General features: G+C 32.9%; 1 protein-coding gene across 1 annotated transcript in view; it reads left to right on the forward strand.

Annotated features, from left to right (window-relative positions):
* The window catches only part of MLLT4 (myeloid lymphoid or mixed-lineage leukemia (trithorax, )), a 98,326-nt gene that overhangs the window by 43,014 nt on the left and 30,130 nt on the right, over positions 1 to 25,182 (forward strand). The window contains exons 8-15 of the mRNA XM_012939086.2: positions 1,944 to 2,381; positions 4,854 to 5,171; positions 9,132 to 9,503; positions 11,339 to 11,509; positions 14,127 to 14,417; positions 16,714 to 17,220; positions 20,873 to 21,259; positions 23,447 to 23,836. Coding sequence (XP_012794540.2) covers positions 1,944 to 2,381; positions 4,854 to 5,171; positions 9,132 to 9,503; positions 11,339 to 11,509; positions 14,127 to 14,417; positions 16,714 to 17,220; positions 20,873 to 21,259; positions 23,447 to 23,836 — 2,874 coding nt within the window. The remainder of the gene's footprint in view (positions 1 to 1,943; positions 2,382 to 4,853; positions 5,172 to 9,131; positions 9,504 to 11,338; positions 11,510 to 14,126; positions 14,418 to 16,713; positions 17,221 to 20,872; positions 21,260 to 23,446; positions 23,837 to 25,182) is intronic.

Consider the following 25,182-nt stretch of genomic DNA (forward strand, 5'->3'; position numbering starts at 1 on the left):
TTCATAATAATCTGAAATATTCGTATCATCAATTTTCGATATCATTAGTTCACCTTATTCACTGTAAAGTTAATCTTATCATTGTTACTATTTCTGAATATTAGTCATTATAAAAGAAAAATTCAACTCGCTTCATATCTTTCTTTCTAACGACTAATTCTTTCTCCCTGTACTATATCCTTATATACAATCTTTCTTTTATATATCACCGCCACTGAATTAACTACTTCTATGAATCCGGTGTTCTTCTTGCTGTGCTAATGAGGTATGGCAACTAGAACCGATCCTTGGTCCTTGGTCCTATGTTGTAACTGACGGACTAGACTAACTGCCTGAGCTTATTTATTTACCAAATATGAATACTTTTAACATAATTAGTATACAGTTATATTCAATTCTATCCTAAATATCTTATCAAAAAATAAAGAAAATCATTACCTCAGACTGATACACAATGAAACTTATATAAACATTTGCTTAGGTAAATAACAATAATGAAATTAATAAGAACAATTAAATATTATACCGCCTCTTAGTTTCTTTTGTATTGGGTATTATATCAACTGACCTTGAACCGACCAATCAAAATCAAATAGTTCTTATCATTTATTTTTTGATAATAAAGATTTACTGATTGAAATCATGAGTCAATTGAAGCTAGACCACCATGGAAATTTCTAAAATCTCCACAAAACCCATTCTGATAATAATAATCACCTGCTCACCAGTGACTGACTTGAGGAGACACTCCTGGAGTTCTAGTGAAAAGTCGTTACCAGTAGAGTCCAACCAGGTCTGTTGTGAGATAGGAACTCACTGAAGACAATGGTTTACAGTGGCGCAACTTCGTGGATTGGTTAAAGTTAGACATTAAGACCGTTGGATGCCGACCGGCTCAGTGGTCTAGTTGGTTAAGCGCATGGCGCAGAACTGGTAGGCCCTGGGTTCGAATCTCGCGGGGTCGGGGCCGTGGGTGCGCACCGCTGAGAAGTCCCACACTGGGACGGGACGGCCATCCGGTGCTTCCAGGTTTTCCATGGTGGTCTAGCTTCAATTGACTCATGATTTCAACCAGTGAAATTTCCAAAAATCTCCACAAAACTCATTCTGATAACAATAAAGATTTACTTGATTCATTTTAATGATAATTTTTTCTGATCAATAAAACATGGATCCAAGTGTTTGTAGTTGTAAATTTACAATTTTTGGATAGTATTGTTAGTTGGATAAGGGGGGGGTAGGGTAGGAGAGGAGGTAGAGCTTCTTTTGTCTTATCAGTTAGATATTTATTAAACTGTCACAATCTGAGATCTCTCTAATGGTTAGAAATAAACCAATTGTTTACAGATGTATCTCATAAAATGGGAACTTTCAGTTATGAATAGTTTTTTTCATGTTCAATTTTAACTATTTCCTAATAAAAATTAATGACAGAAAGCATAATTTAATTGGTAGTTTGGATTTATATGTAGTTGTTACTCGACCCGTTGAAATCCATCAGTTTGATTAAACGCTTCTTAAACATTTGAATAATTAGAAAGCTTTAAATACTTGATCTGAATAAAACTGTACACAATTGATGTGTATATATCTATATTGCTAGTCAGTGACCATGGCTTAATCAAATAGTATGCACCGTTTGCCCTTCTCACCTACCGATAGCCCTGAGGCATATGATCATGTCTGGTCTTCTTAACATATGACATTTAAGTATTCGTTTAGTTTATCGCCTTCTTCTCTTGGAAGATTCTCCTCTTGATATCCAATTTAAATGAAATCAAATTATGTCCATAACTAAATCAGATAGATGATCAATTGGAGATATCTCCCAATATGTATAATGATTTATTCATTATAACACTTTTAATCAACTACAATTATACATTAAACATTCAGTCATGAAATATTTCTTATATGTTTAATTTTTCTTTTAACATCAATAGACTTCTTCATCAAATTTGAATTTATCAACAAAAAACCAAGAAATTAATGGTTTTAATATTGATGGAAGTAAAATGCCATCTCATAAATTACCCAATACAACAGTGACATCATCATCATTATCTAAATCGGATCAATTACCATTATCCATTGAATTAGAACATACAAATGAATTACCATCAGATACTTTAATGGATCAATATATTAATTTAATTGATCGTATTCTAATCTGTACACAATCGGATTTGAATAACACGCAGAAATTATCACATGAAGATCCTGTGAAAAGTCGTTCATTCTATTTATCACTTGCTTACGCCTTGTATTTAACATATAGATCTTTTATAAAGAAATTGAATACAACAAGTCAATGTCAATTAACTGAACGAGAACATTGTATATCGCATTTAACAAATTATATGGCTAATAGAATCTATGAAGTATGTTGCTTTAACTGTGTAAATTATAACAAATTAATCAATTTGATTTTTATCAGAAGGAGTTTTGTGGAGATTTTAGAAATTTCACGGGTTGAAATCATGAGTCGTGAATGCGCACTGCTTAGAAGTCCCATACTAGGACGAAACGGCCGTACAGTGCTTCCAGGTTTTCCATGATGGTCTAGCTTCAATTGACTCATGATTTCAACCAGTGAAATTCGATTTTTATTGATAGGTATGATTTTCTTTTAGTTCTATTTGAATTTTCATATAATCGTAAGTAAAATTACCAACATCATAGTCAGATTCCCAGGTGTAGACAACATAGAATTTGAAATAACTAGATAGAGGGATCGGTTTGTCATATTTTATATCGACGCAACAACAAAAATGTTATTCAGGTGTATTTTTAAAAAATTTGACATAATATAATAAAAATAATCCAAGCAAAACGAATAAAACCAAGGAACAGTGATAAAGTCTCTGTCTGGGAAGCTGAATGACACAAGATTGTATCCACTAGGGATCATCAGTTCCTTCAAGATTACAGGTACACCTATCTGACAAGTGCTAAGTAGCAAAAAACCTAGGTCTAGGGTTTTTTATTGATTACGTCCAACCACCATCTTATCTCAACATAGTGCATGCAATGTCGAGTCACCTAGACTAGTTGCCACATTTCAACTTGATCAATAGAATTCAGCCAACACTATGAAGGATTTGGAATACGTCACACTAGTCACTACTCAATGATCAATCAATTACGAAAAAAAGCAAGGAATTATACTGCGACTCAAGATCTACTTTAAAGATAAAGAATGTATATATTTAAGTTCGATAAGTCATTTAATATAATTTCTTCAATAACTTTATCAATTGACTGCAGATTTTATTGTAGCTGTGTTTATTTCCATTTCAAAATAATTTTATTCTAGTTAGTCAACTATTAAATTACTATAGTATCCACTAAACCCCTTTCTGATAACAATCATCATCTGCTCACTGATGACTGAGTTCAAGAAGTATGTCCCAGAGTTCTAGTGAGAAGCAGTGGAGTTCGACCGGATCTGTTGTGAGGTAGTAACTGACTGAAGACAATGGTGGACGGTGGCTCATTTTCATAGATTGATTGAAGTTAGACACTAACACCGTTGGATAGCTAAGTGGTCTAGAGAATAGGCGTTCGCGCGCAAGACCAACAGGTCCTAGGTTAGGATCTCGCGCGGCAGGGTTGTGGATGCTCAGTGCCAAGGAGTCTCATACCAAGACGTAACGGTCGCCTAGTTCCCTCACATTTTGATTGATGATTTAGCTTCAATTGACTCATGAACTCAATTATTAAGTGTATTAAGACAACTTCTATAAAACTGGATTTTTGGTCACCATTATAAATGATCATCTTGATTTTTAACTTCACAAGTATATTCAAATGAATTCAAATGACAAATTGAAATTACATCATTAGTATTTAGCACAAAATCATGAATTGCTTTTTACTTTAATATCTACAACTTTATACAGTTAGTTTATTAATAGATTCTCTTCATGAATGTATTAAATCAGAATCAGTTCTTAATATTAAAGATGAGAACAATCCCCATTAAACCAAGATAGTATTCCGTCAAATTTTAATGAACCATTAATTTTTATTGTGATTAGTTGAATGATTTTGAATGAGATTTATCAACTAGATTCTCTAAAACAATATTTTTTAACAAGTCATGTATGTATATATATCACAGATTAATGACAGTTGAAGTACTGTTAAAAACCAGAGATTACTAAACTATTGCTTCATCCTAGCATAAGTACGATCAATGTTAGGCACCCATGACCCAACCAAGAGTTCAATCCAAGACGTATAAATCCCCTGATGAAAGCCCAGATACTGGAATCATTAGACTGGTCTCGATTGATACAATTACAACTTAATCAATTTTGTTTTAGCTCGATAATCATTCAGTTCCATTGGTGGCAACTATCTAACTCTTGGCATGAGAAAAATGTTTTTAAAAAAAAACCGTTATTAAGCACTATTGTTCATTATCTTAATCCACTAAGTGAGCTTTGTCATTTATATTAACATTGATTCTAGCGGTTAAAATGAAACAGCTTTCTAGTATTGCCTAATATTTACTAATACATTAAATAATGTCAATTCATGACAAAAAAACATACACAGAAGCTTTGCAAACAACGATTAAATCTTATCAACTCTCCTCGAATGTAATTGAGAAACTTAAAATATATACATATGTATCCAGTATTCAATTTCCAAACTGTCAGTTAAAAACGTGACCAACCTCTTTAATTTTCCACTTCAGTGGTTTGTCTACAATCCGCTCATTGTAGCAATGCTTGCTTGAATAGCATAGGTTTATTGTTTACAATGTACAATCTCAATTTCAATACTATTCTGTCTGTGTTTGTTTATCGACAAACTATCTCATATTGTTTTTTCTATTTCTATAGTCTGTACCGAATTTCAATCGTAATTCCAATTCAAATCCTTCACTTCTTATTAAACCATTAACATATTGGCTTGGAAATAGTAGTGAATTATTGCATTTTTTCAAAAATGATATTGATCTTTGCTCAAATCGTTCTAGAACTAGTCGTCATCAAAATGATCAATCAGGATCATTAATACAATCAATGATTTGTCGTGATGCATTACATTTATTAGCTGAAACTGTAGATCATTGCTTTTATTATTTACGTTCAATTATGTGTAGTATACTTCAACCATGGTTATCATGTTTAACATATCCTGGAGATTTAGATTTACAAGTAAGTTTTCTATGTTAGATTTTATTTTACTAAGATAAACATTTATTCGTTTGTCCAGTGTTCATGTCACTGATCTCAGTTCATTAAAGGCATCGGCATCAACCATTCGATTACATGTGTAGTAATCACTCGGAATAACTTAAATGATTGATTATCATTTATCAATTAACATTTGATTCATTTGTCAAGTTTGAAAACAATCCTCTATAGAAGAATTGCTAATTCGTTTACAACAATCACTAGTTGTGTTTCAGTGAGATTAGTATTGGTATATTTGATTTTAGAATCAAATGGTAATAAGAGTTTTGACTATATGAATTACTAACTTTATTCTAATTAGCATCAACCAAGTGAAATAATTGTTACACCAACAGAATTCAATCAGAACTTCTTTTTACGAATTTCCATCGATTACAGATCCTTAGATAATCAATTAGCGTAAAACAACTGCTTTATCCCTCTTTGGGGAATACTTTTTATAAAATAGAACCCAACAGCTCAGTGTTTTAGATGAGCTTGGCAGTAAAAGAAGACATTGATTGCAAATTTGACAGTCTATCTTTCCATCTCTGTATATTATATAACTAGTCTTAATCCCAATCCCTATAAATGAAGAATTCTATCTAGTATTCATGTGAAACCTACCCATCTACGATAAGACTATTAGTGATTTATATAATAATAATTTATATTCTGAAAATAATAATAACAGAATTCACGCCAGTTTACAGCCATGATCAATTTGATGTAAATATTAACATTAGATGTACAGAATAAACATGTGATATAATATAGTTTTTAGTATACTAGTTCAGTAATTGTTTAGGTAGTACATTTATGACATGTATTACAGCAGTCCAATGCATCAACCGGGGATTTTTTAATATTTCTTAAATGGACAGCCCGTTGATTTATGAACGGAGTAATTAAGGTCACTTCGTGTACCCAATCGAAATAATGATAATTATCTACAACTAGAGAAATTAAAACGAAAACAGAGAGCACGGAACAACAAAGCAGTAATTACCAAAATATATCAATCAGGTCTACCAAAATGCATGTGTCATGTGACAGTGATATACTGTTGATGTTATTCAAATTAGTTAAACTTTCTGGGGACGGTGTTAACATAAAATGACAGAAAGTAGGTGGTTTTACTTAGGGAATGCACTAATAAAAATGGCTAAACATTTAAAGTTCCTATAATATCACTTGTGGAATGAGATGCACTTATAGGTGCTAGAACATTCAATGCATTTTCAGGGGAGCAGTATGCATCGATGCAGCGAACAAATAATGAGAGTGATTTTATCGTACGGATAGATTGTGGTAGGTTATTCCAGAGTCTAGAAAATTTATAGGTGAAGTAATTCATATAAAAAGATGATTTAGAAGTTTGTTTCACTAGTGCCAAGGAATTACGGATGTCATAATGAGAAGTTTCTACATATTGAATCACGTGATTGGATGTAAACGACAGTTTATGAAGTAGTTTGAAGAAAAAGATAAGATTTAGTTTGAGTCTCCTCTTCCATAAAGGGTCTAGCCCAAGTTTATTACATCTAGAATTATAAGTTAAGGTACAATCAGCCCCAAGAATACGAAGTGCAAATCGTCTCTGTACTGATTCCAGCCTTAATTTATCCTTTGTGCACGCACTGCTAAGAATAAGCGTGCAATATTCTAGAAGAGATCGAGCAGAAACTTTGTACATTAAAATACGTTACTCATTGTTGTCAAGATTTCGAGTTATGTAACCTATTAGACGTTGAGACTTAGAGGTCCGTTTCAATATCTGTTCAAAATATCAAAAATTAACTAAACTTAATAAATATATGTCATCAGATTCCTGCTGAACAACCAACAAGTATCATGCTAATCACTAGATCTTGAACTCCTGAGTTTTATCTTTGTTAGATTCATAGATTTGCATCGATGCAAAATCCTATACTGTTATGAATGTATTATCTAATATTTCCTAGATTTTAAAGAATGTCTAACCAAAGTCAATTTTTTGTAGTAAAATATCAAATACTTATTTTTTCTGGTTAGCGTTTTTTTAGCGAGTTAGTTTTCTACGGGATGAGGTCGCTAACCCTATTCCCAACACTCCTCCTTTACCCGGGCTTGAGACCGGCAGTAACTCTAGAAGAGCTACAGGCGGAGTTGAAATATCAATTTTTGGTTTGAATAATTTTTTCTAGTTAGCGTTTTCTTAGCGAGTTAGTTTTCTACGGGATCGGGACGCTAACCCCATGCCCACCCCTCCTCCTTTATCCGGGCTTGGGACCGGCAGTAGCCCCCGAAGGGACTCCAGGAGGAGTTGAAATATCAAATAGATATATGTATATTTTAATCAGGATTTTAACTTTTACTATATAATCTTTTCTATTCAATATTTCAATTTCTTAATTATCAATCTTACTTATACAGATTTTTCATACACTTACCCACATGCAAACACACACACAAACACAAATTGTAGGCTAATTCAGTTCAAATCTTTTATATTTTTCATATATAATTCCAATGAATGAATTATGTTAATTTTTATTTAGTTACCAGCACACTTAATCAATAAATGATATTTCACTAAGAAACAATCAAATGAATTTAGTTAACATGGATGTAATTGTTTAATTATACAATCAATTGAAACGAAGTTATAAAAAAAGAAGAAAAAACAATATTCTGTTTTATGATTTGTTTTGTCTTTGAATATCAGTTCATTGAAAGTAGGGAAAAAGGATTCAATATCAGTAAATGGATCCACATATTCAAAGATCAGTCAGTATTATTATATATCATTGTGTAGAATCCATTGATTAGCATTAAGTTTATCATTTCAATAGTTTAAAGTGTACTTCTAATAAAAAGCTTTATGACAAAATAACTGCTTTGTATCATTATTCAAACAATTCAAAAGTCAACAAACACAAACTACACACTAGAAAGATTATGAAACATGAAATAATTAAGCTTAAAATTGTTGAAAAATAATTCATAGTTATACTAATTAATATCAGATGGGTTTTGTGGATATCATAATAATTTCAATGGTTAAGATCATGAGTCAGTTGAAGCTAGACCACCATGAAAAACCTGGAAGCACTGGGCGGTCGTTTCGTCCTATTGTAAGACTCCTCAGCAGTGCGCATCCACGACCTCGCAGCCCGCGAGGTTCGAACCCAGGACCTACTGGTTTCGCGCCCGAGCTGAGGAGTCTCACAATAGAACGAAACGACCGCCCAGTGCTTCCAGGTTTTTCATGGTGGTCTAGCTTCAACTGATTCATGGTCTTATACTAATTAAGTTTATTTTAATTTATGTTAGTCATAAATGATCTTATTTGATTGACAAAAGTTTATTCGGTCATCCAAAAGGTAAGTTACAGAATTTCGTTTCATGATTAATGGTTTTCTCAGTTATAAAAATTATTAACAATAATAATCAACGTATTTGGAAGGATGTTCCCTTTTAAACAAATTACTATTTACATTAGTATACTGGGCCAATTATATGAAAACGTCTTTTGTTAAATTAATGTAACCTTTCATCAGTCAATCGGTTAGTTATATGCAACGTAGAGACATGCATCGGTTAATTTTATCATACCAGATTAGGACAGCGAAGTAATAGAAAAAATTAGGTAAAGAACAAATAAAAAGAAGACACAAAGAGATTTCGGAGCTCAGATTCTAGCAAAATACAAGGATTGGACCAGCATAAATGTTAAGCAGGGCCTATAATGACACATGTTTTTTGTTTGAAATCCCTTACTACAACAAATTAATGATATGGAATACAACAATTAGTATCAATCACATAATTACCATTGAATGAAAACTTACTGCCTCATTCTTTTGAATATATACGTTTTGCCTACTCGTAAGTAGTATGTAAATTAAATGAAATATTATGCCTGTTTAATTTCCTAATTACTTCCCCATTTTATATTAGGACGATGTACTTCTAGATGACAAACCAATCGACCCATCAGAAACATGGAATAAACACAAAGAACCGATAAGTATGCAAATTATTCTGCGGAATTTTACTTATTTAATGCAACAACTAAGAAAATCACGTGTCAATCCTGCTTTAACTTTCCAGTTGTACTCACAATTATTTCATTTAATTGGTGCATATATATTTAATACAGTTCTAATCGATACAGAAGCTAAACCCAGAAATGTTTTAAATGACGGTAATTTATGGCTTACAAGACTTGGAGCATCACGTCTGAATAGACGACTGGATCGTGTTAAACGATGGGCTCATAGACAAGGATTAGAACTGGCAGTTGAATGTCGTCTTCAAAGATGTACACAGGTAGATTTTTTAGAGATATGAAATTTTCATTGCACGTTTATATTTACGCTTTCAAAGTCAAATTTGAAACTGGACTTTTGATGTCAAACACTGATAACTTGAATATCTTACTTCCTTACTCCTGTTACTCCCAAAGGAGCATACGCCGCCGACCAGCATTCTCCAACCCACTCTATTCTGGGCCTTCTTTTCTAGTTCTATCCAATTGTTGTTCACTCTTCTTATATCTGCCTCCATTTCTCGACGTAATGTGTTCTTTGGTCCTTTTCTTCTCCTTTGGTCTTGAAGATTCCATGTGAGGGCTTGCCTTGTGACTCAGTTGAATGCTTTCCTCAATGTTTGTCTTTCCACTTCCAGTGCTTCTTCCTGATTTCTTCCTCCGCTGGGATCTAGTTGATGCTCTCCCATAATAGGTTGTTGCTAATAGTGTCCGGCCAACGGATCCGAAGTATTTTGCGTAGACAACTGTTAATAAACACTCGTATCTTCTGGCTGATGGTTCTAGTAGTTCTCTAAGTTTCCGCCCCATACAGTAGAACTGTCTTGACATTTTTATTGAAAATTGTGACTTTGGTGTCAGCTGCCAATTGTTTTAGTTACAGATGTTCTTCAGTGTATATATGCTGCTCTTGGTTTTCCGATACGCGCCTTCACATCTGCATCAGATCCACCGTGTTCATCAATGACGCTGCCCAGATATGTAAAGGTTTCCAAAGCCTCTCGGTCAAGTGTGATTCGATTGGTCCATGTGGTGTTGTATCGGAGGACACATCTTGTTTTATGAAAGATAATTACATAATTTGTATCTTGGAAAAAAATTTGTTTTCAGCTTAGATTTTCCTTTCTATTATTAAGTCCAGTGAGTAATTGTAGGACTCAGAGAAATTTCTTGGAAGAATTATTTCTGGTTTACCTATCTGTGCATTAATGTTCCAGAAAATCAATTCAGAATTTCCTAGAACTGGATAAACAGTGTTGAGCGTGAGGAAGTTACTCATCGAAAGCAATAGAAAATAATCATGCACTATGATGAACTGATTGAAATTAACCTTGTACACAGTCGAATCTCGACTCGATGGTCTAGAAGTAAAGCATTCATGCGTACTGTGAATCCTACACTGATAAAATTTTCTAACTTATTTTATCTCAAGACCTAAGTAGGGATCACTCGAAGATAATGATTTTACTAGCTAAGTTGTACACATATTTCTTGCGGGTTTAGAGGGTGTTTAACTTCTATCCCTTAAATATGCAGTTCGAACCCTACAGCACTTACTTTAGTTTACGTAAAAGGACCATATCTCGAGTTTTCACGGAGAGAAATTGTAGCTCCAAGCTTAATAGAAAGGCTTATGTTTTATGAGTAAGTTAGATTGTTTCGTTTTTGAAGAGAACAAGAACAAAGAATTGAGCAGAATCCCATGAATTCATTTTATTTCATTTGGTCCTAGTCAAATGCTTATGAACCATCATATTTTAAAATCAAAATTATTATAAAGTTAGCATACTTATAACGGTATATTTGGTTAAATGTGAATCTGCAACATAGGACCGTCTTTCTAATCTACTAATGCAAATGATTTAGCAGTTACATGTGAATTTATTTAATCAGTTAGCGATAACATGAATAGGTACCTATTGATCTCTAATTACAGTAAACAGCCTATTGTTTTGTTCGGAATATTCAGTATGGCTTCATTTAAATAAGATTATTTAAATTTATGACATTAACTTTCAGTATCACATTGGTAGACATTACCAATAAGTTATCTGGACAGTGTTCAACTAAATTTGATAATGTCTATTCATTGAGTAATTTTTCCCTAATCTTTCAGGCATGTCAATTGATAATGGCTAATCGTACCAATTTAGATGAATTCTATCAACATTGTATAAGTTTAATTTCGTTAAATAGTATTCAATTAGAGTGGTTATTAGCTCATTTATCTGATCCACCACCCGTCCCTGATGAATGGATTGATTTAATTGTGACTGGAGCCAAGGAGGTAAGTCAACTTGAAGTATGATTATAACCTAATGTGTTGTTCTTTGTATGATTATTTTAGATTTCGCTTTCTATTAGGTATATACTCGGCTTATCACTAGGAAGGAAATAATATCCTTGTTTACCTACTCCTTATCGACCAAATTTCACTATGGGCATTGTTTTAAGTAATTCCAAATCATTATGTTGAAATGTTGGGTGATTGGAGGTTAACGACCACAAATCCACATCATGTATTTGATGCTAATTAGTGTTCGTCAAGATGACGTATCTGTAGCCCATGTCACCCATACTGATAGAAACCAATCAACACTAAACATTACATTGCGCACTGCTCACTGACCAATCAAATGTAAATACTTTATTCCTACAAGACGTCAGTCACAGCTATTTGGTATTCATCAATATGGGACACTAGCAGTTTCAAGGAAACTTATATTTCTTGTACACTTGACTTATAAATTATAAATCATTTTTTTGTAATCATATACGTTGTAACACGTAAACGAGAAATCTATATATGATAAAGAAAGCATGAAATCTCGTATAGTTTTGAACTGATAGTTGATTGTCCATTGAATTTAGCATGTAAATGATGGTATTATATTTAGAAAGATACTTTAAAGGTAGATAACACGGGTCAAACCCTAAAGGGTGCGTTAATTCACTCAAGAAGAATAACATGAAATCTAGGTTCAGGATCCTTACTGACAACCACTAAACATTAGTCATCTATTTATCTGCCATAAAACATTTGTTTTACTAATTTCATCTGCCTGATCTAGTAACAACCTTTTTAGCGAAGTTTCATTCTCTGAACTGAGTGGTTTAGTTAAGGACCTTTCATTGTTCATCTTGATCAACAACGTCTTCAACAATATAAAATCCACGATAGAAAAGGATTCGAACAATAAACTGTCATTCATTGATGTGTTGATAAACAGAAATAACACAGGAAAACTGGAGAATCAAATATATTAGAAGCCAACCCGGATAGATCAAATTCTCAACTACTGTAACAACAACTCAAGAATTCAAAACCAGATGAGTATAAACTTTATTTAAGAGAGCGAAGACGCACTGCAGTACACTTGCTGAGCGAACAAATAAAAAACTTATTTAATGACTATTTTTCTAAAGAATGGCTATCCATGCAATTTTAACAAAAAAAATATCAGTCGAACTCATCATCAACGACGAAGTCAAATGTGAAAACTAATAAATGGATCATCCTACTATATGTAAATGATGTATTAGAAGTTAGGATAAGAATTTGGAAATTGTTTTGAATACATCTGGAGAATAAACCAACAAAATGACTTCAATTAATTTTATTGAAACTAAAGGATGACTTGAAAACAAGAAGAAAAACCAAACATCATCTACAAAACAAACTGTTCAAACTATGAGGAACACTTCATCGGACAATGTGAGTACCTTCTTCGTGTTCGTATGCATGAACATCAACTAGCTATCAGAAACTATGATGTATATTTCCTTATATCCATGCACAAGGACAATTCTGGACAGATGTTAATCTGTGAAAACGTTACGATTGTAATTAGAACGAATACAAAGAAGACTGGAGAACGTTTAGAACCTTGTCACAATCGTCCTAATTTATCAACCAATTAGAAACATCATTAATACCTTTAAGATCAAGAATCAGATCAAAGGAAGAGACAATCAAAGACAGAGATCAGCAAAAACTTAACGACATCGAATCCGACAAGATAGACCATCAGTTATATGAAAAGAAATTTGACTACTTCACTTCTATCTGAAATCTGTACCGATGATATTCTTTAGATGGACAATGAAAGCTTCACGATTAAATCATTCAGCTCACAGAACGAAACTCCACTAGAATCATCCACCTGAGAAATAAATCTTTTCTAACATAGTAATAACTCCTGTGGGGGGAACATTTTCCGCCTCACGATTACGGCTTAGCTTAATTAGTGAATGTTAAGTTGCACAAAACTTACGATCAGAGATTCTCACTGGTTACTTCTAATTATCTAAATATAAAACCCAGTGTGTACGCGATGTTAAGTGACTTAAACTAGTGACCATAAACTTACTCGATCATTAGTAATAAATAAAGTAACGTTGTTTATTAAAACTATATATTGAAGTTCAATTATAAAATATAGCTTGCTAGATTGGTTAAAGTGACCGAATTAATAGGTTGCTCACGTTACACTACTATTAAATAACAAGTAGTTTCAATATATATTCAGATATTTCTGCAGCTCATGTATATTGTGACTAGAAAAATTATTTTTCTGTAACAAACAACTAATTCTGTTCATTTTGGTTCTATATGAGTATGGGAAACTATAGCTAGTAAATTGGAAATAAATTAAGAATATTAAATCGTATAACAGTAACCAATATGTCAAATGAAAGCTTATGATGAAAGTAATGTGAATATACATATGATATTAGTTATTTAGTAGCTATTCAATAAGAATGATGTAATAATAGTCCACAAACAATTCCTAGCGGTTACCATTCATTTACTCTTCGTTCGGATCTGACATTTACAGTACCCTGATAGTATTGTAAAACGAACTAATTTTTCTCCGTTTGTTTTCTCTTGTATTTTTTTTCAGGTTAATGACCGTGCATATGCTGATGAAATCGAGCATTATAATATTAATACAGGACAATCTGATCATACATTATCTGAATTACAATTGAATGAATTAAAAGAATTACCAATTCCTTTATTATTACCAGCTGATGGTTATGTATCCGATGCTGTACTTAGCGGTATTCCAGATGGTCTGTTAGATTTTCTACATCCTTTAATTAAAACTGGTTTAATTAAAGTGAGAAAGCATTCAATTGTAAATGGACAATTAGAGAATCGACCATGGACTAATTGTATGCGACTATCAATGGTAAGTAAACATTTAAGATGTATTGTCCTATTTTTAAATTATTAATATAATAACTAAATGACTTTGACTGATGCTTGTATTAAATTCCTAACTAACTAAAATTGGATGGTTGAGCTCCTGCATTTTTAATGGTTACTGAGAGACCTGGATACTCCTGGGTTTATTCTCATGCTGTAGTCAGGGATGTGCAAAAACTGAAGAGTCTTGAACCCAGAAACAAATGAGTAGTATATTAATTGATGTCAGGTCATGGTGAAAGTTTACTTCATAAGTAAATAATACTTACAACTAACTATCACAATAAAATGTAAAATTTCATTTCTGAATTCCACACGTTATAAATCAGGAATATCATATATAGTTAAATTTCTTAAAACATCAAAGGGCATGAATTAAGTCACTAAGCAAAATGAAGATGGTTTATTGGAGAAAGCTTTTCTTTTCATTTATATCATTTAGAAAAAATTATGTAATCATTTTTACAATTAGTTTTATATACGATATTGCATAGTGTAAAATAGAGTGATATTATGTCATTAAAAATTATTAAACATTGTTTTTCAAGTAACTCACTGAAGACAATAGTGGATGTGTCGCTCAATTTCATGGATTAATTGAAGTTAGTCATTAACACCGTTAGATGCCAGCTCAGTGTTCTGGATGTACCTAAATCTCAGAGTTGATGTTCACTCCGGGACTCGAACCCGGTACACCCGGCTGATGAGTCCCAAATAGGTCGAAACGCACGTCCTGTATTCCACTGCTAACCACTACTCATGGTGTCATCATTCTGTTCTTAATGATCTAATAGATTTCTTTCATTGTTTCAAATGAACATGTAATATTTCTTATTCGAAATGTTTAAATTTTAGAGATGACTTTATCATTAATTTTAAGGTAGTTATTTATAGGGACTGTTTAATTATGAAGTAAACTTGTAACATGATCTGACATTAGATAATATACAGATTTATGTTTTTAGTTCAAGAATCATCAGTTTGTGAGGACTAGTAACCATAGCATGAGATCAAACCCAGCAACATCAAAATCTCCAATGGGTACGATAATTACTGAGCCATTCAGTTGAGAATACCATGATTTCGATTTCTGATTTTAGTTACTTAGAGAATTATCATAACTTTCGTTAATAAACATCAGTTTTATCTGTCTCAGTCCTGACATAAAAGAACAATAACGGTCATGGTTTCTCAATAAGATTACAGGGACATATTTTTTTGTCATAGCAGACTTGAGTACAGTTTAAGAACAGCTAAGTTTCAGTTTCCTATATCTTAATGTTATGTAGGTGAAATGACTTCAAAAAATACTCCTTTTTCAACCAGTATAGTTTAGTATCTTAGTAAGTTAGACAATCCTGACACACAATTCTTTACGTATTTTAACGCCTGATCAATGGATTCAATATAGTAACTATTTTGTAGTTGATAAATGTCAACTCACTCATATAAATATTAGGCGCTCTTCGTGAGAATACAGAAGTCCCGAGTTTGATCCTAGTTAGAAGCGTGAAAAAGCACTGTTAAATAGTTCAACACTAAAGACAAACAGCTACTCAGTACTGATTGGTTTTTAACAGTTCTCTGTCTAAGATTAGTCTATGATCTACACGATAATATTTGATGGGTTTTGTGGATATTATAGTAATTTCAATACTTTAGATCATAAGTCCATTGAAGCCAGACGATCATGGAAAACCTAAAAGCGATGAGACCTACTGGTTTCGTATGCGAGCAATTAACCACTAGACCACTGAGTAGGCACCCAACGCTGTCAATGTATGACTTCAACTAATCCACGAAATTCAGCGACACATCCACCATTATCTTCAGTGAGTTACTATCTCACAACAGACCTGGTTGAACTCCACTGGTCACTACTTCTCACTAGAACTCCAGGATATACCTCTTGAAGCCAGCCACTAGTGAGCATATGTTGATTAATATCAGAAGTCTAGTGGTTAAGTGCTCGCGCGCAAAACCAGTAGGTCCTGGGTTCGGATCTCGCAGGGGTCGAGGTCGTGGATGAGCACTGCTGAGGAGTCCCACAATAGAACGAAACGGTCGTCCAGTGCTTCCAGGTTTTCCATGGTGGTCCAGCTTCAACTGACTCATGATCTTAACCATTGAAATTACTATGATATTTAACAAATTATACAAGCCCTAAATATCAAGAATAAATTTCCCAGATTCTGTAGTTCACATGGATTGTGTATTACTATTACAGTTACGTAAGAATAATAATTTTTTCTCGTTTTTTCTAACCAATCCTCTTACAGCATGAAACTGAACATGACAATCATAATCAACATTCCATATTGAAAGTAACACAAAATCAAATTCATAAAAATCGCAATAATAATGATAGTAATCAACAGGTTTTACAACAAAACTATGATCAAAAATTAAAACAAAATAAACTGGATATTAATCATTTACAGAATAATCAAAATTTAACAAATTCAAATAGTAGTTTGAATAGTACCACAGCAACTACTACTACTACTACTGATAGTGTTGATAGTAGTGGAAGTCATTTAAAAGAATTTTCTACACAAACTGTACGTTATCAACCAAATAAATCATTAAATGGTACTTTACAAAAATCAATAAAGAAATCAATACCAATTCATAAAGATATAAGAACACATATATCATTACCTGATTTAAGTTATGCTAATTTTGAACAATTAGCTAAAGAAGCTAATGTACCAATCAAATCAATAACACAAATATTCTTAAAGAAAATCAATAATAGTTTAGGATTAAGTATAGTAGCCGCTAAAGTAAGTGCTAATGTAATCAGTAATTATTATTTCATTATATTATTATATATCATTTTATTGATCTATATTGTTTTATAAATTTAGTGATCAGATTTTAGTAATAAGTATTGTGAAATGGTAATAAGTAGTCTGTCAATCAGTCAGTCAACTACAACGTAGGACCAGGCACATATTTACATCAATCCAAGTTGCCATACCACATGAGCACAACATGATGAACACTGAATTCATAGAAGTATTTAATTTAGTGCTGTTTATATATAAAAGAAAGATTGCATATCAAGACATAGTACAGGAAGAAAGAATTAGTTGGTAGATCGAAAGATCTGAAGCGATTTTAATCTCATAGTTTAAGGGAAGACAAACAGTCCGAATTGCCATACCAAATTCATAGAAGCCGTTACTTCAATGCTAGTAAAAAAAGATTTCATAAAAGGATATGATACAGGGAGAAACACTTAGTTCGTAGAGTAAAAGGTATAAAGCATTTTTAACCTCATGGTTTAAGGGAAGATAAAGAGTGAATAAACCTACGCCACTGTGATCGATCCTGAGCCATGTCACCCACAGTCTTCAACCATTGGTTACGACAGTCGCGCGGACCCCAACCGAGTAGTCTGAATCTATCAACATGGCTCAGACTAGAAGTTAGTGACTTCAAGCACTGATGCCACATTTTGGTTTGGCCCCCCCTTACTTTCTTCCAACTATCGATGTTCAGGCATACGTAACACGTGGCCCGACCATCTCAGTCGGTGAAGATTCACAACTTCATCAACCGACTTACCATCATTCCTTAATACCCTACGTCTGTAGGAAAATGAAACCTTAACTTCCTGACCAATTAACATTCATTATTAAAACGAATTTATAATCTTGAAGGAATTAATATTGTCATTCAATTTCTTAGTATCAGACTGAGTTATTTGGTCTGAAGCTGATCTCCTGTAGGTTCAAGATATTTAAGTCATTTAGACTAGTAGTCACATTGTAACTTAATCGATGGGATTCGGTCAGCACTAAGGAATTAAAGAAATGGGATGTTGGTCAGTAATCAGTCAGTTTTAAGTATTATATTTCTTTGATTCTCAATAGTGATTAATTACTGCCAATCAAATTACTACTAGTGTAAATGACTCGATATAGTAATGCGCTTTCGGTTGGTACGGTCTGATTTGAAGAAATCTATAGAAAGCTTTACATCTAGGTTTTGTCCTGAACAGTACATATCGACAAGAGTCATTTATAATCTTGGAAAATGTCATGATCTCCAGTGGAATAGGAATCCATATACCGAATTAGCTTCAACTGCTTATGTTCAAAAACTGACATTATCATAAACATTATAATTCATCTGTTACGTAAACAATGTTGAAGGTAATAATTATGCTTATATAATTAAGCACATGTAATCATTTGAATTATTCCGTTAATAATATTTTCTTCTCTAAACGTTTATCAAGTCTAAGTTGGCGTATATACAATCTGAGTAGACTGCTTTAATATGGATATGATGTCACAGGTTTAGATAGAATAGTAGTGAAATCAAAATTCATCCAAGAATATCAGTAATGAGATAATTCATAATCCTACAAATTATATTAAAATTCATACCCAAGTAAGTAACAGTCTAAACTCAGTAACTCACTAGATAGGCGATTCAAGTAAAATTTACCCGGATTTAGTTCAAATGTGAATATTAACAACAGGATATATATATATATATATATATCTAGCTAACTATTATAAAATCCTCATGATTTTAATTGTCTTTCGGGAACTGTCAACTTATGACTTTGAATTTACACAAAACCTACAGACTCTAAATGAGTATGAATAAAAGTTGATTGAGTTATTCAACAATATAATATGAGTAATCTCTTGAGGTTACATGTAATATTGGAAATATCTATCTTAATACCCCAGCCATGGTTTGTGATAAATTCATTGATAGAAATCTAAGATTTTCAATAACAGAATTTGTTATATTTGAATATTTGGATAAATGGATATCAACTCGCAAATCTAAACTAAAAATGTTAGTTATAAGATTTGATAATCTTAATTTCTCTTCTGTTTTATGTTATGAGTATACAGTGCTTAGAACTGGAGAACTGGAACAAAAAAAGAAACAATTATGTCGTCCACTCAGTTATTTATTCGTTCACTAGTTAATGTTGATCTGTTTAAAAGAGAACTATTCTTATGTTTCTATCAATTTTGATTCTTAAAGATCCTTCACTTGGTATTGTCTTACTTGAGTCTTCCCATTGGTGTTTTAGGACTAAAATTGATCAGTCTCTTATTGGCATATGTATATACTGTGCGTATGCCTCGATATTGCCTTAATTTACAAGCATTATAAGCAAAGATGGATAGTGGCTAGCAATGGAATCCAGGACACGCGTTTCGTCCTGTTTGGGACTTGTCAACTGATCAATTTCAGTCCTAAAACATCAATGGAACGATTCAAGTAAAACAATACCAAGTGGATTAAACTTTATCCCATTGCACAAGCAATTGACTATCAGGACTCAGTAGCTAAGTGGATAACACGATGGCATTTGGAGCGAACGGTACTGAGTTCGAGTCTAAGAATGAACATCAACTCTGAGATGCAGGTACATTCATCTGACGAGTCCCAAACAGGACGAAACGCGCGTCCTGGATTCCACTGCTAGCCACTATCCATCTTTCCTTAAAGATCCTTGTTTTAAACTAACTTTAAAGTTCATTATCTTTACTTTTTTTATATAAAATGTTAAATGATGATATTTTCTTAACATTGATTTACCTATTAGCTAAACAGGTCTATCTGATAATCCTTATTATTGTTAATGTATCATCATTACTGATAAGTGGTTCCTTTTTTTTCATTTTTCACCGATCAACTAAATAACTCAAGTTTCTAATTGTGTTATGTTTGTTTGTTTGTTTTGCGTGTTTTGAGCCATTTTTATAAAATATTATTTAATTAATGTACATTACAACTAATTTTAGCTAAGTAACTTTTAAAAATCAGGCAGAACTGAACACATTTTTTATTCGTTTATGATTTCTTAGCAACACATATTCATTACTCAATCTGAAATTAAGCTTAAGACCTTAATAAGTCTTGCTACTTGAACGTTATATTCGGTTCCTAAGCTCTTCTAGTAACTCTCAGGCTAGAACTACACAGCGACTTGAACACGAGAGAAAAGGCTCGAAATACGGGAAAAAACACTTTACTCCAAAGGTTCCTTTTTGTACAAAATGTATAGGGTTTTTTATAGTATTTTAGATGTCCTTGGGTTTCTCAAAAATTCTAGAATACTACTAAACATAGTAGCAGTGTAGTAATCAGCCAATCAGGAACTCTACATGTGACTTTTCACTTTCTAGATGCTTCTGGCAAAACATCTAGTGAACGCTGATTAAATAGGATGCTTCTCAGTGGTTTCAGAGCCTTTCTTGGCTTTTTCCGAGGAGTTTTCTGGATCTCCCCAACTGATCATCAGGTCTCACGTATAAATATTTATTAGCTTACATTTCTAATTACAATTCATTTAATCAAAATAAGAATTTTTTGTTTTATTTTACTATTTATTTTATTCTTCACCATCTACCCCCTTTCCCTCTCACTCCTCTACCAACCGCCAACTTCAAATAGGCTGAAGGTCATCGTTTATATGGAATTTATATTAAAGATATTGTACCAAATGGTGCAGCTGATCAAGATGGTCGTTTAAAAACTGGTGATCAAATATTAATTATTGGTAATACAAATTTAATTGGTTGTGCACAATCTGATGCTGTTGCAAAAATATCTAAACAAAATAAATCTGATGATGGTATACAAATGATTATTGCTAAGAAAGCAGCTCACTATCATAAAATTGTTGAATTAATTAAGCCAAAAACAATAATAAATTCAACTTCTAATAATCATATAAATCATGATAATAGATATATACAATCAACTGAATTATCTTTAATTCCTTCAGAGAATAAACATCGTATTCATGATCTATTACATTTAAATCAAAGTCAACCAGATGTAAGTTGAGCTTTTTTTCATACTAAAAAAATTGACGACAGTTTAGTGTAGTTGAATTCACTGAATTTGGCAGTGTATTTATTTATTTAAACACATAAACACTGATACAAGGAGGTATCAAATAGATATTACTTACTTAATTACGCCGGTTACTCCTCGTGAAGGAGCATAGGCCGCTCACTAGTATTCTCCATCCAACCATGTCCTGGGCAATCCTTTCCAGCTCCTTCCAGTTGTTATTCATCTTTTTCATATCTGATTCTATTTTCCGAAGTAATGTGTTCTTTGGCCTTCCTCTTTTACGCTTCCCTTCAGGATTCCAAGTTAGGGCTTGCCTCGTGATGCAGTTTGATGGTTTGCGTAATGTCTGTCCTATCCATTTCCATCGTCTTTTCCTAATTTCTTCTTCAGCTGGAAGCTGGCTTGTTCTCTCACACAAAAGGCTGTTGTTGATGGTATCCGGCCAACGGATGTTGAGTATCTTGCGTAGACAGCTATTTATAAATACTTGTACATTCTTGATGGTGGTTGTTGTAGTTCTCCAAGTTTCAGCTCCCTACAGTAGAACTGCCTTGACGTTCGTATTGAAGATTCTCACTTTGATATTGGTTGAAAGTTGTTTTGAGTTCCATATGTTCTTCAATTGTAGGAATGCGGCCCTTGCTTTGCCAATCCTTGCGTTTACGTCTGCATCTGAACCTCCTTGTTCATCGATGATGCTTCCCAGGTATGTGAAGGATTCTACATCTTCCAGAGTTTCGCCATCAAGAGTGGTTGGATTGTTGTTCTTCGTTTTGAATTTGAGGACCTTGGTTTTCCCCTTGTGTATGCTGAGGCCTACTGATGCAGAGACTGCTTCTACATTGGCTGTCTATCAAATAGATATACGCCACATAAATTATTCGATTTGTGTGAGGGCTAGGATACTGACCGAGTGACTAAACCGAAGCAGGGAATTAGATAGTGTAGTTGTAGAAAGTTTCAAAATTATTCTAGACATGACCATTAGTGATCAATTACTTTATTTAAGATCTACTTATACATGAGATAAAGAAATGAATTTGTTCAACACCTTTAATTGTATTAATGAATACGTTTTATACAAGATGGATAGTTTGGTGACGAGATAGGTTTCGTTTGGTGTACTGTCATTTTGAAATTAATTATTCCTGTAATATCGTCATTAACTTAGCAGCTGAGGTGAATAAAAACGGTTTGTCTACTGATTGTAGCTTCTTTAAACTTTTCCACCTCAATGTTCTCATACTTATCAATGGACTTTTATGAATAGCCACCGTTTCTCAAGTATTCCTCTATAATTTGGCTTTCTGGTTTATCGGTGGTGTGTCATCTTTCATTCTTGAAAGTTAGCGGCATATTCACTAATATTTTTGTAGAGGTTTCTGTGCATATATCTGATAGCATTTCGTTCGTTTTATCTGGCTTATATTTTTATAATATCTACAAACAGATGTCAATAGAGGATTGTGGAAATTCTTGAAATTCATTGAGATAATGAAGCGTTCGTGCGCGACACCGTAGACCCAGGGCTTAATTCCCGCTTGTGGGTGTGCACTGGTGAGGAATCCCACACTAGGATGAAACAGCCGTTCAATGATCCTAGGATTTCAGTTTTGGTCTAACTTAGATAAGTTCATGATTTCAATAAAAATCTACAAATTGAATTCACTATGTAAATTCAATTTTTAAGTTTTAAGACCGCTAATCATTGAAATAGATTTGAGCAAAGTAGTGGGATGTCAAAGATTGTCATATCTACGACATATCAGTATTACGAAATCTCATCTGTTTTTAGTACGATAAGCAACAAGTTTTATTGTACGTTATTTGTAATCACAGTAAAATCAAATAGTTCATTAATGAGAAATGATTGTACAAAAATGTATGCAACACCTTGTTACGTAAATTATTGTGAAGTATAGAGTCTTTTATGCATCCCATCCGATATAATAACGATGAAATCATGCATTTTCATGGTTCAGTACTGAATACTGTTTAAGATTTAGTCTACTTCTGATTTATCTAAGTAGTATAAAAATTAAATCTACAAACCTGAACCCGTTTCTTTTCCTATCATAAATACTACAGTCAATTTACAGTACATTATAAATACATGTACATAAATTTTATTTGAATACGTATATTCCTCAATCATGTTAATTTTAGCTTCGGATCCATACTCAACAAGATCATAATACTGTAAATAATCTATCAAGAAATACTACTGATAAAAAGGCTACCAGAAATCATTCCAGTTCTCATCGCCATCACCACTATACACAACAACAGACGGATATTGATAAACCTGACAATACATACACATCACGTCATAATCAACATCGAATCGATAAAAGTAAGCAGTTAGATAAATCGAAACAAAAGATTGGTTCTTTAAGTCGATCTACACCATCATTGAATCTAGCTCAAGTTGGAATGGATGACGATATGGTCGAATTAGACGATAATGAAAACTATACGGATAATAATCCAGTATCAAATCATTCACCCAAACGTTCAAGGAGAAACAGAACTCGCATTGCAGAGAAAAATGACAGAGTAAGATTATTAGTAAAAAATTAATTACTTATACATTTATCCCATGCAAATATTTCAGTCTTCCAGGAATTGTTTTACTATTCGGATATTTTTTTGATAATATACAATACTGTAACATTAGTAAGTAAATGTAGAACTCTCGCTGGTAAGCATCAGTTCCGCCTAGATTATAAATATGCCTTTGTAACACAACATTTTTCAATCAACATTGATCATTATAATACGTTAAAATTATATAGGATTGTCTATAGAGAATGCATTTAGATGACTACACAGAATAGTATTCAGCCATTTCATGGAACATCATAAGATTTCATTCCTTTGAACCTATTCATAGACTTAAACACTGAATGTAAAATCTAAGTATTCAAAAACTTATCAGTATAGGGTTGTGGAGATTATGAAGTTACTGATTGAGATCATGAACCGAGTGATGTTATACCACTATTGAAAACCTAGAAGGACTGGACGATCGTTCCGTCCTATTGTGGGACTCCTCAGCATTGCGCGTCTATGATCTCACTCGCGAGATTCGAACTCAGGGCCTTCAGTCTCGCGAGCGAACGTTTAACCTACTAAACCACTGAGCCAGCGTTCAGTTGTGTTAATGTCTATCTTCAATCAATCCACGAGATTGCGTGACCATCTTCTATTGTACTGAGGTAAACACTTTTCTCTACTCGACACGGATTAGCTCCACTGGTAACGGCTTCTCACTAGAACTCCGAGAATTCCCTAGTAAAGCTAATCACTAGTGAGCACATGGTAATTATCAGCACTCAAAAAAATGCTTAACTATTAAAAAGATATACGGATTAAACGGTGATTCCAAGTGATACACTGAAATCTTTCAAGAGGATTTATAAACAATTAAATTCTAATTTTCATGAATCAACTGAATATATCAAGATCAACTGCTTAAAACTACATTGATATGTTCAGAAAGAAATGGTCACAAATCGTTCTTTACTCTGGTACTATATATTACATCTGTTTTATTGCATCACATATTATTTCAACTTGTTCTCATATTTTGATTAAATCATTACTTCATTTCTAAGGTATTCATTATTGATTAATTTTCAAATGATATTATTCTTCATTATCGATTGATTTATTGATTTATTGCGTACTCCTATAAAATTTGTTTTGATCATGATTTCAATGTTCTGGAACTTTCCTTCATACAATTCAATTATCTGAAAAAAAATTTTCTAATGATCATATTAACATTATTGAAAGCTTAGCAACAACATGATCTACATATATATATCATATCACCTTTAAATTTAAATGTCAATATGTGGAGTCCACTGCTTGAAACTATTCATCTTTGTTTATAAATA

Source organism: Schistosoma haematobium, chromosome 5 (genome assembly GCF_000699445.3).
Source record: "Schistosoma haematobium chromosome 5, whole genome shotgun sequence".
NCBI lineage: Eukaryota > Metazoa > Platyhelminthes > Trematoda > Strigeidida > Schistosomatidae > Schistosoma > Schistosoma haematobium.